Here is a 12,437-nt window from a genome sequence, read left to right as displayed (position 1 = left end):
TAACTACAATTAACAGTATTGTATATTTGAAAATTGCTTAGGAAATAGACCTTAAAAGTTCTCATTGCAAGAAAAATAATCTGTAACTGTGAGATGATGGATGTTAACTAAATTTATTATGGTAATCATTTCATAATACATACATAAATAATTATGTTATATACCTTACTGAGATATAATTGGTGTATAATATTAGTGTAAGACTGGAGAAAAGTTTTATATATTCTTCTTTAGGAGGCAGATAGCCCTACTTGCCATTGGCAACTCTATTGGTACCATGAGGACAAGCAGTCTTATAATGAAGCCAATGCTGAAAATAATGGGTAAGGAATGCCAGAAGCACATAGTCCCTTAAAGATCTCATTAAGCTCCTAATTGTATCCTCTCAGCACCCATTACATGAGATCATAAATTTTCTTATTGGTTAAGTCAAGTTTTTGTTACCCGTAGCCCAAAGCATTCTACCTATGATAATACTAGCAATAATAAAACATGCATTTTGAGTAGAACTTCTCTAATAGAATGTGAACACATTTAGTAATAAGTACCTTAGAGTCTGTGATGTTTGCCAAATTCTTTGGTCTCATCTTAATGTCCCTGGCTTCAAGCTGCATGAGCAGTTTTTTATAGTAAAGTTCTAAATCTTCTCGAAGTTTTGTTAAAACCTCCTCCAACGATGCTGTGATTTTCTTTGTTTCAAAGTATTTTTTCTTCCAATCATCACAGGCTACAAAAAAAAGCAAGGACTAGAATGTGAGTCTGACTAAAGGATTAAACTTTTCAACTCGGAAAGGACCCTTGAGTTAATTTAAACCCTTCTACTCCCCCACTCTTCCTTCCTCATATGCTGAGGAAATTAAAGCAAAGACTGAAATGTTTATTAGATAATAAAAGGATTGGCCTACAAATATAGAAAATAGTGATGAATCCAGGAACCAAACCAAGTTCTTTAAGCTTGTAATTATTTCTGAAAAATCTTGATTAAAAATACTACCTATAGAAAAATGTGTATATTTATTTTGATTACTTTTTCCATAGTCTGATTTCAAATCATAATTAAAACAATGAAGAGAAAGGCATAATATTTTTTCATCCCCTTAAATGACTTATGTTTTATAAAATAAGCTGATTCTGATTTATCACTTATTAAAATTATTCCAGATATATCCCCAAATGTATGTAGGGCAGAATTTAAGCCTGAGCCCTGTAGTTGAGAAAATTAGAAATCAAATATTGCCAATTTAGGGAATCATTTTGACCCAATGAGATTCTAAATACAAACTTAACAGGAACACAAACTGCATGCTACTATATCAGAATATGCTTATGCTTCTCTTTTAAAAAATTATCAAAGAAATGAAAACCCCAGATATAAAAGTTGATTTCATTAAAATTCTACAACTTTATGGGATTTTAACTCAAGATTTTAACTATTTATTTCCCTCATGTCCTATATCTAATCCCTCAGCAAGTTCTATTGGTACTACTGTAAAATACTTCCAGCATCTGGCACATCCTGTCTTCTTCAATGCTATGTCCCTAGTCAGTGCACAATCATCTTTTGAAAGTGGATTATGTTTCTAACTGGTCTCTCTGCTTCCATTCCTGCCCCTCTATGGGCTATTCCATACAGCAGTCATTCTGATGTTCTAAAAATATTTTTAAAGTCCTATACATCTCTAAAAATCCTCCAATGGCTTCTCATCTTAGAATAGAATCTAAGCTCCTTAAATTGGCCTGTCTGTTCCTTGGTGAGCTTTTGATTTTATCTTCCTCTACATTCCTCCATATTAAGTTCCAGCCACACTGGCCTTATTTCAGCTCCTTAATACTGCAAGTTCACTTCCATCTCTGGACCTTGACATTTTAGTGTTCCTTCTGTTTGGACTGGTTTTTGTTTTTTTTTTTTTTTCTCTTATCTTTTTAGATGCCTGCCTCCTTATTAATTACATCTTAATGATATCTCCTCAGTGATGCCTTCTTTGAAAATTCAAGCTAAAACATTTTTTTCTGCCCCATCACTCTTTGCTCTTTTAAAGGGACTTTTGAGCTCTAATCAGGAGCTGATATTGTCTTATTTGTTTACATCTATCTCCTTGCATTAGAAGAAAGCTCCTTAAGGGCAGGGCCATGTTCATCTTGTTTACTGTATCCTCAGCATTTAAAACAATGCAAGGAATTGATGCACATAGTAGGCTTCCTACGTATTTGATAGCTGATACATGCTTTTTATCTTGAAACATTCCTGTTGAAATAGAAAGTAATCATTCTCATTTTAAATGTTTCTTTTTGAGAGAGAGCAAGAGAGCACATAAGCAGGGGAGGGGGCAAAAAGAGAAAGAGATACAGAATCTGAAGCAGGCTCCAGGCTCTGAGCTGCCAGCACAGAGTCTGACGCGGGGATTTGAACCCATGAGCCATGAGATCATGACCTAAGCCAAAGTTTGACACTTAACCAACCGAGCCACCTAGGCACCCCTGATATTCTCATTTTATAAACAGAAAAAGGAAGACACAAAGAGGAGAAATAACTTGTCTACATAAATCACTGATCTGGTATTAGAATCCTGGTCCTGTGATTTCTAGTCCATTACTCAAATTTGTCTGATAAAATCACTTTTAACAGTACGACAAAACTTAGTCATTGCCATCATTTCCAGGACACCACTTAATAAGGTAGAACCTGCAGAAATACCTCCTGACATTGCCTATAACACTCAGTCAGTTCTAACACTGAAGTAATAATTTTGCTGTAAACTGAGAATCCTACAACCAGTTAATTCCATATATACCTTTTATTCATATAATCCTCCAATACCACCCAAAATGCAGTCTTCTCAAATCCTTTAACATCTCTCTACCCTGGCTTGTTTTTCTATTTCTACCTAGTCCTAGTAACACTTGTTTCTAATTCTGTTGCAGGAAAACTACCTATTTTTCTACTTAATTTCTCTTATTCATTCATTCATTCATTCATTCATTCATTCATTCAGTTTGGCAAAACAGACACACATATCACAAAATTAAGCATGTAGAGAAGACTAAGGGATTCAGGGGATGATTCTAGGGTAATATCTAAGCTGAGACTGAATGATTAGTAGGAACTAGCCAGGTAAACTGGGAAGGGGTGGGTAGAAGGAAAAGGAGATGTAGATGGCAGAGGGAAAGCATGTCTGAAAGCCTACAGCCAAGAGGAGGCACACTTCAGATTTAAGCATATTTAACAGTTTTCTGGGAAGGCTTTCTTGATCTCTTCCATCTAATTTAGGTGTTCTTCTTCTGTACTCCTGTGCATACAATTCTGTAATTCCTTTATCATAGCATCATCAGGATGTATTGTTACTGTTTTCTTATCGTGTCCCCAATGGACTATAAGCTCTTTGAGGGCAGAGGCAAAATTGTGTCTGCCTATTATCTCCTCAGCCCCTAGAACAGTGGCTAAGTTCAGTAGACAATACATACTTATTTAGTAAATGAATAAAGGAATGTTATAAAAAAATTTGAACTTAAATTTTAAAAAACCTTATGTAAAGTATGTTAATTAATGATAAAATAGTGATAAAAGATGTAATAAATTTTACCGTGACATTGCTTCAACTTGCTTTGTTCAAATAGTTTTTCAACTTTTTTAATTAGTTCTTCTCTAATTCTTTCCAGATATCTTCTTTCTTTCTTTACTTGTTTCAGTTGTTCAATAATCTTCTCTCCTAAAAGATTATAACCCGTCAATGTCCAAAAGCTAAAAGTTGGGAGTGTAAAACTTAAAAGTGCTTAAAATAGCAAGAATAAATTTTACCTGCAAATAATATTACTGATTAAATATATGCAGTAATTAACATATAATTCACATACTTTAAAATAATTTAACATTTTTGTGGTAAAATACACATAATAAAATTTACAGTTTTAACCTCTTTTAAATGTACAGTTCAGTGGCATTATGTACTTTTATGATGCTGTACAACCATCACCACTGTCCATCTCTAGAACTTTTTTATCTTCCGAAATTAAAACTCTGTACCTATTGGACAATAATTCCCCATTAATATTTTTTTATTAAAAAAAAATTTTTTTTTTAAATCTTCATTCACTTTTGAGAGAGAGACAGAGCGTGAGCAGGGGAGGAGCAGAGACACAGCGAGACACAGAATTTGAAGCAGGCTCCAGGCCCTGAGCTGGCAGCACAGAGCCCGACACAGGGCTCGAACTCACAAACTGTGAGATCATGACCTGAGCCGAAGTCGGATGCTCAACCGACTGAGCCACCCAGGTGCCCCTCCATTAATATTTAACTTTACCTCACAGAGTTATTTGTACTTACGGTATCATCATACTTACTTTCAATCTGTAATAAAGAGATATCAGTTATTACTGGAGAAAGAGCAGGTTGACAAGGAAGTGAAGGAAAATCAGTAAGATCTGGTAGGGTGATGCACTCTTTCTTACCTATCTGTAAGCAAACATGAAAACCAGTAAGATCTGGTAGAATAACACATTTTTCACCTGTCTGTAAGCATGTGATAATGTACAACAGCAATGCATTTTTTTTTTTTTTTTACTTATATGGTGACAAAATCCCAAATCTGTATTTATAACTATAGATTCTCTCTTGTGCTTCAACTTCTCTATTCCACTATTACTTGGACATTATACACAGGTACTTCAAACTTAAAAGAAAAAAAAAATCCATTATTACTTTGTAAACATGATTTCTTTCCCAGATTTCTTATAACTTTAACATTTTTCTAAGATGACTATTGATTTTTTTTTATCTTGAGCCAATTTTGATAACTTATGTCTGCTTAGAAAATAAGAAAACTAATTGCATTTTCAAAATTTAGCATATATTTTATTGGCTCTGTATTTGTGTTTGTGTCACTTTTATCTTTCTTAACTTTTGTGTTTCTACCCTTTTATGATAAACTACCTCGAGCCTTACCAATGTGGATGTCTCTCCCACCATCACTTCATAGATCTTGAGTTGTTTTCAATTCTGCTAGTTTTTTACCTCTAAGTTATTAGTGTCTCCTTCTATCTTCATTAAGCCCTTACTCCTTTGTTTTACTGTTCTTTTTCTGGTTTTTAATGTTATGTTACATTATTAACTTATAAGTTCAGTCTCCTGCAGAATAATGGCAACCACCTAAATTACAATCTCTCCACATATCCTTCCAATTGCTATAAAAAGAGAGCAAATAATACCCATAACTTATGTCTACAGCATAACTAGGACACAAAATCCGTTAATTTACATATACTTTAATTTGCATATAACTGGGGAAATAAACACCCTAGACCAGCAGAGTGTGCTCAGGAGCCCACCTCCAAGCAGATGTGGACTGCTTAAGCATTAGAGGCCACTATACAAAGATAACACAATAAACATCAACCATGATTTAGCCTGGAAGGAGGGGGCTCCACATGCATAGGAGAAATCCTGAGAGTAAGGATAAAATCTTGTAAATCAGAGCACTTTTGATGAGGAGGCCAAATGAAAGGGGATTATAAAATGTAGGGGGCCTGAGTGGTAATCATGGGAAGACAGCTTTGAAGAGAGGAAAATACTTTGGAAAAGATATTCCCTCAGGGATAGCTGGTAAGAGAAAAGAAGAAAGTGGCCAAGATAACAGCTCTGCTGAATTAAGTTAGTAGAAAAGAATTCAAAGAAAACAGACCCCAAAAGCCCCATTTATTTAAAAATAAATAAATAACTGCATTTCACTATATGAACAGAAGAGGGAGCACCCAACCTAAGAAGCAAAAGAAACCACCAACACAGGGCTCCCTGTTCCTCTATAAAAATAAAAATAAAAAATATATAAAAATAAGTTATTACTTAAACAGAAAAATTAACACAAATAAACATGAACAATATCTACAAATTATTCAAGCATCCACACAAATTTACATTTTAAAAAAACCTTCACAATTGAGAACTAAAACCAAACAGACAGCCATGAAGCAGAGAAAAACTTAAACAATACTTCCAACACAGATTAAATATAAATAAACATTTGCAGATACCACAGACACAATAAATCAAGAATTTTAAAACTCAGAATAAAAATGGAAAAACAGGAAGATGTGAAATGGAAGTTGGCTAAAGTGAAGAAAGAAATTAAAAAACAAAATTGTCTCAGAAATGAATAAATTAGCAAGTACCCAAGAAGCAACAAATATGACCAAAAATACAGTAAGGATAGTGGAGAATACAAATAAAAGATGCAAAGGAAATGAAACAAACAAACAAAAAAAAGTGAAATAGATCAGAGAAAAGATAACGTATATAAAAGGTAAAGAAAAAAATGAAACAATAGATCTGCTACCTAAATTGTTTTCTGAAATTATAATTTTAGGAAATGCTCTTGAAATATGTCTGGATTTTCATACTGCAAGGATCCACTATGTATCCAGAAAAACCTGATCTAGAATTCTGAGCTAAGATTCAGCCCGGTAAAACTAGTACACGTTAAATGAATCCTCTGACCTTCCAGACAAATATACCCAAGCCAGTTTACAAAGAAAAGAAAACCAGGCATCACATTTTTTTTTTTAATGTTTTTTTTCAACGTTTATTTATTTTTGGGACAGAGAGAGACAGAACATGAACGGGGGAGGGGCAGAGAGAGAGGGAGACACAGAATCGGAAACAGGCTCCAGGCTCTGAGCCATCAGCCCAGAGCCCGACGCGGGGCTCGAACTCCCGGACCACGAGATCGTGACCTGGCTGAAGTCGTATGCTTAACCGACTGCGCCACACAGGCGCCCCGGCATCACACTTTTTAACAGTAACATATAAAACATCGGTAGAGCAACATTTTAAACTCAAGGGAAAAAAAGATGTAAGCCAAGGATGTGACATCCAATCAAGCTATCCTTCAGGTATCAAAACTTTAGACAATGATGAACAAATTTTGTAAAGGGCCAGAGAGTAAATAATTTAGGCTTTGTGGGCCACATATTGTCTCTGTCATGATTCTTTTCCTTAAATTCCTTAAAAATGTAAAAAACCAGGGCACCTGGGTGGCTTAGTCAGGTAAGCATCAGACTTCAGCACAGGTCATAATCTCACAGTTCGTGGGTTCAAGCCCTGCATCAGGCTCTGCGCTGACAGCTCAGAGCCTGGAACCTGCTTCAGATTCTGTGTCTCCCTCTCTCTCTGCCCCTCCCCCACTTGTGCTTTCTCTCTCTCAAAAATAAACAAAATAAAATAAAAAAATATTTGTAGGTCCAAGGCCTTACAAAATAGTCTGCAGGCCCTAGTTTGCTGATCTCTGCTCTAGACAAAGTTTTAAATGTGGAAGAAGAGAATATTGTAGCTAGGTGCTTTTTCTTTTTTTTTTTTTAAATTTTTTTTTCAACGTTTATTTATTTTTGGGACAGAGAGAGACAGAGCATGAACGGGGGAGGGGCAGAGAGAGAGGGAGACACAGAATCGGAAACAGGCTCCAGGCTCTGAGCCATCAGCCCAGAGCCCGACGCGGGGCTCGAACTCCCGGACCGCGAGATCGTGACCTGGCTGAAGTCGTACGCTTAACCGACTGCGCCACCCAGGCGCCCCGCTAGGTGCTTTTTCTAAATTGAACTTAATCCAACCAAGAGATGATTGAAAAGTCTTCTGTAAAAGAACTGGCAGTGTGTTGAACATATTTAATTACAGATCTGAGACTAAAACAAAGGTGAGAGGTTAAGTCTAGAAGTATGGCATATAAATGTTATATGCTCTGACAAAATAGAAGTAACACAACTTAAAATACATTAGAGAAGAAAGATTTTTTTGATTACCCTGAATAGGACAGATCAGTGGATAGTTTTAGAGGTAACAAATGAAAAGCATAAGCATAAATTTTAAAAAACGGGAAAAGAACACTAGTATACTAACATAAATGTATTACTGTAAACACTAGAACAAAAATACAACCTTCCTAAAACACGAGGAGAGGGGAAAAGTACAAATAAACCACATAGTAACTCACAGTAACTGTAACATAAAATGACAAATCTTAAGTCAAACACATCAGTCGTATCAATAACATAAGTTGACATAATTCATCTACTAAATAAAAAATATTGTCACACACTCTCACAAAACAAAACCCAACTCTATCTGGGCTATATGTAAAAGACATATCTAACTAAAACAAAGCAATTCAGAAAGGCTGGGGGGAAAAAGTGTGAAGGAAGATGAGGGTATACCAAATAAATGTATGCAAAAACAAAGTACAGGTTAGTATCTTGATATGCAATAAAGGAGAATTCAGACCAAAAAAAGCACTTAATGAGTCAAAAAAAGGATACTTCATAGCACAAAAGTGATACTAGTATTCACATAAGAACAACTTTGCGCCAAGTAACACATAGAAATCTAAACAAACCAGAAACCACAGGAGATACAGGGATAAACAGTAACACACTAATAATAGGAGATGCCAATACACCATTGCTATATACGCAATATACGCAGCTACCTAGCAAGAGAATGTGGGAAAAAATAAGGATAAGAAATACTAAGCAAGGTATTCAGCAAGGTAGACTATAGGCACAGAGTAGGGGAAGATACTTGCAACATAAATAAGCATCAAATAAATATCTCTAGAGTATATTAAAAACTTATACAAATCAGAAACATATGACAACCCAAAAGAAACACTTGAAAATGCACTTCCAAAAAAAGTTACCAAACTGAAGTCCATAAAAATATTAAAACATGATCAACTTTATGGGTAACCTGGGAAATTAAAATTCAAACCACAAATAGCAGTAAGCATCCACTAGACTGACAAAAATTTTAAAGCATGAAGATAGCATATTTTATTAATATCTATATTTTATTAAAATCTAGCATATTTTATTAATATCTAATTGTCCTATTACGATAGGACAATTATTGCTGAAGATGGTGTGCCTTTTGCTCTGAAACCCAAGAGCTCTGAGCTGTGATTCGCCTACAGGACATGACTCAGACTGCACTCAGTACTCCAGCACTTGATCAGCTGGACATTAAAACACAAGTGGCAACATTGTTTGCAATGTCTCTCAGATCACCTTGTGAGCCTTCACTTCCTTTGGGCCCAAAGTTGGCGGTCTTTTGGATTACTTGATTCAAAAAAAAAAAAAAAAAAAAAGACTGGAGCAGTACATCCAAATGTGGCAAATCTCTCTCCAAATTCCAAAGAGGTCCATCAAATGACTCATTCTCAGTGATAACTGGGGCAAGATATAAAAACCTGGCTTTCACTTTAGGACATACCTCAATATGTCCTATCCATACCACAGTATACCCAAAGATTTCACTGAATTGGTAGGCTCCTGAATTTTTTTGAGGCTTATCTCCCATCCTCTCACCTCTAAGGTTACAAAACTTAGACATTTTAAGCTGCAGTTTTGTTTCAATTTCAGTATAAATATTATGTTGCAATACCCCATTTAAACAAAAAATATTTAAATCATACCTGATTGTTCTCGGTTCTAATGGTATTAACTCTATCATCTTCATTTTTCCAAAGAAACAGACTTAAAGGGAATGACAGATTTTAAAGTCATATTAAAAAATGATTCCATGAATATTAGCTTTTCACATTTTATCTTATTTGACATTCTGTAAACACAAATGTAACATTAAAGCCTCAAAAAGCCTGAGAACATATCTCAAGCTCATAAACTACATTTAGTATGAGTACTAGCTAAACTCAAATCACATTATAATATCTATAGCAAAGGAAAATAAAAATTTTGGAAACACATTTTGTTTGTAATTCTTTTGTGAATGATTGTTTATAAAATCCCTTCTATTAATGTCAAAAGACTGTATGAAAAACTGTTGCCTTAAGTACTATAATTCTCCATGAAATGATACCATGTGAAACTCAAGCATACTGATTAGTTTCCCCATAACCAAGAATCTAAGTGAGGTAGAACAACTAATTCTAAGAAAGGTAAAGACAAAATTTTCTGTCAGTAAGCTGCTCCTGATGACATAAGAATTATAATAGAAATAAATTTAAGCAATAATTGTTCCTCATTATTAAAGATTAGAATCAAGGCAATTTTAATTAAAAATCACTAATTTCACTAATATATTTGTTGTAATTAGAAGTCCTTGTAACAGTATCCTGGTTATCTCTCGTTCTTTATAGTTTAGATTATGACATGTAGAATCAACATCTATACTAGTTACCTTTTTTTGTTTCTTAAATCACTATTTGATTCTTCTGATGATCCTGGCACTTCAGAATTTCCAATTTGATTTTTTCCAGTTTGGTTTCCTTTTGGAGTGGCTTTTCCCCCTGCTGATGTTCATGTTCATCCATGGCAAATAAAGTTAATAATATTAAGAAAATAGTAAAATAAAACTTTATACAAATATGTATATATGGACATACTCTTATCTTGTCCTGTGTCCTTTTCCATGAACTCTACTACACATGATATAAGGCAACAGTTTCCAAAGTAAATTTCATAAAACAGTTTATGTGAAAGGAGAATTCTTTGTGTCAATTCAGTTTGAGGAAAAGAAAGGATTAAGAAACCCTACCAGGAAAACAATCACACACACCCTTGTAGGATTTCTGTTTTTATGTACAATGTGAATCTACAAGATGGGGGTAAGTTAGGTTTTACTTAAACTTAATTGTCTTTAGAAAGCTTTGGCCAAAAGCATCTTTTGAAATTGTATTGAGGAAATTTCTCTGGAAAAGGCTGGTGTAAATACAGAGCATATAATGTCCTTTGTTATTTCACATACATTTCTATTTATAAAACCTCCCTTCATGTTAACAGAATTTCCCTATATAGGAAAACTATACAATGTCTTTAAAATGTTAACATTAGTGTTCTATATGATCTATATGAACAAAAGATCCATGAACCTCACAATATTAATGCAGATATTTTTCCTTTGGATAAATCAAATTTTTTAATTTTGAAAAAATTAATGAGTCATGTTAATATTTGAAAAACCATTTTACAAGAGTTGCCACAGAATTTTGCAACCTGAAGCCTGTACTGGTTTAATTTTAGTCTAGCTGCTATATTTCCCAGCTGGTATATTTGAAATAGTCTTTTAAAGACAATAAACAGGGATTTTCTAAAGGATATATTCAATGCAAAATGAACAAAAACCAGATGTATCAGCTGCTTAAAGGTTAATAATAAAATACTACTCCCCCCCCCCCCACCAAAGAAAGAAAAAACAATGAAAAATTCATTAGATTCTAAGTAATTTTGATAGGGATCTGGCACATGTATCTCATTCATAGTAACAGTCTAGAGCATGATGCACCGCACCATTCATACCTATGCAGTTTAATAACATAAAGAAAGCAGGCCTATTCACTTTTGAAAAAAATCATAATAGTGTCTTGAGAGCTACAGTAATATATGCATAAAATGTTATAGATTCACAGAAAGGGATATGATAACTGTGAAACTATGTTTTGAACTATGAGATGTTTGCCTGGCAAAGAAGAGAGCAAGAAGAATTTAAGCAAAGAAAATGGCATTTGCAAAATACACAGTACAAATATATGCAGCATTTTTGGCAATAGTGAAAAGTTCAGTGTGACTCTTGCATGGTGTTGTAAATAAAGCATGGGCTTTAGTCAAACACACAGGAGTTCAAGTCTTGGCACTGTCACAGCAGGTGTGACCTCAGCTAAGTTATTTTTTTAACCTACGTTTCCTTATCTCTAAAATGGCACAGTGCATGGAAAGCACGCAGCACAGTACCCAATCCTTAGGAGTGTCTTGACTTCAAGTTCTGATTTCTGTTCCACTGCATTTCATATTTCAGATCTTTATCACCTCAATCTATTCTCCATAGTGTCACCTAAGTGGTTTTGCTAGAATTGAAATCCAATCATGTTACTCCTATTAAAACAAAGCAGGAAAGAATACCCACTGGAGAAAAGACAGTCTCTGCAACAAATGGTGTCGGGAACATGCAAAAGATGTAACATGGTACATGGTAACATGCAAAAGAATGAAACTGGACCACTTTCTTACACCATACACAAAAATCAATTCAAATTGGATGAAAGACCTAAATGTGAGACAAGAAAAACAAACCTTAGAGGAGAACACAGGTAGCAACATCTTCGACATGAGCCCATAGCAGTAACTTACTAGATACATCTCTGGAGGCAAGGGAAAAATGAACTATTGGGACTTCATGAAGATAAAAAGTTTCTGCACAGCGAAGGAAACAATCAACAAAACTAAAAGGCAGCCAACAGAATGGGAGAAGATATTTGCAAATGACATATCTTTTTTTAATTAAAAAATGTTTTTAAGCTTTATTTTTGACAGAGAGAGAGAGAGAGAGAGAGCGAGCAAGCATGAGTGGGGGAGGAGCAGGGAGAGGGAGACACAGAATGTGAAGCAGGGCTCAAACCCACAAACCACAGGATCATGACCTGAGCTGAAGTCAGATGCTTACC

At 34.7% G+C, this 12,437-nt stretch overlaps 1 protein-coding gene across 4 annotated transcripts in view; it reads right to left on the bottom strand.

The window, feature by feature from the left end:
- Positions 1-12,437, bottom strand: part of SPATA1 (spermatogenesis associated 1) — a 57,671-nt gene that overhangs the window by 8,765 nt on the left and 36,469 nt on the right. For all 4 annotated transcript variants that reach the window (XM_086717420.1, XM_025924523.2, XM_086717419.1 and 1 more), the window contains 5 exons: positions 10,178-10,289; positions 9,453-9,513; positions 4,339-4,450; positions 3,582-3,707; positions 549-727 (listed from right to left, as the gene is read on the bottom strand). In XM_086717420.1, the coding sequence (XP_086573546.1) occupies positions 549-727; positions 3,582-3,707; positions 4,339-4,450; positions 9,453-9,513; positions 10,178-10,289 (590 nt within the window). The remainder of the gene's footprint in view (positions 1-548; positions 728-3,581; positions 3,708-4,338; positions 4,451-9,452; positions 9,514-10,177; positions 10,290-12,437) is intronic.

The sequence above is a fragment of the Puma concolor genome, chromosome C1, assembly GCF_028749965.1.
Source record: "Puma concolor isolate L17-30 chromosome C1, mPumCon1.1.hap2, whole genome shotgun sequence".
Lineage (NCBI taxonomy): Eukaryota > Metazoa > Chordata > Mammalia > Carnivora > Felidae > Puma > Puma concolor.
Note: the sequence above shows the minus strand (reverse complement) of the source record. Positions and strands in the feature narration are given on the sequence as shown.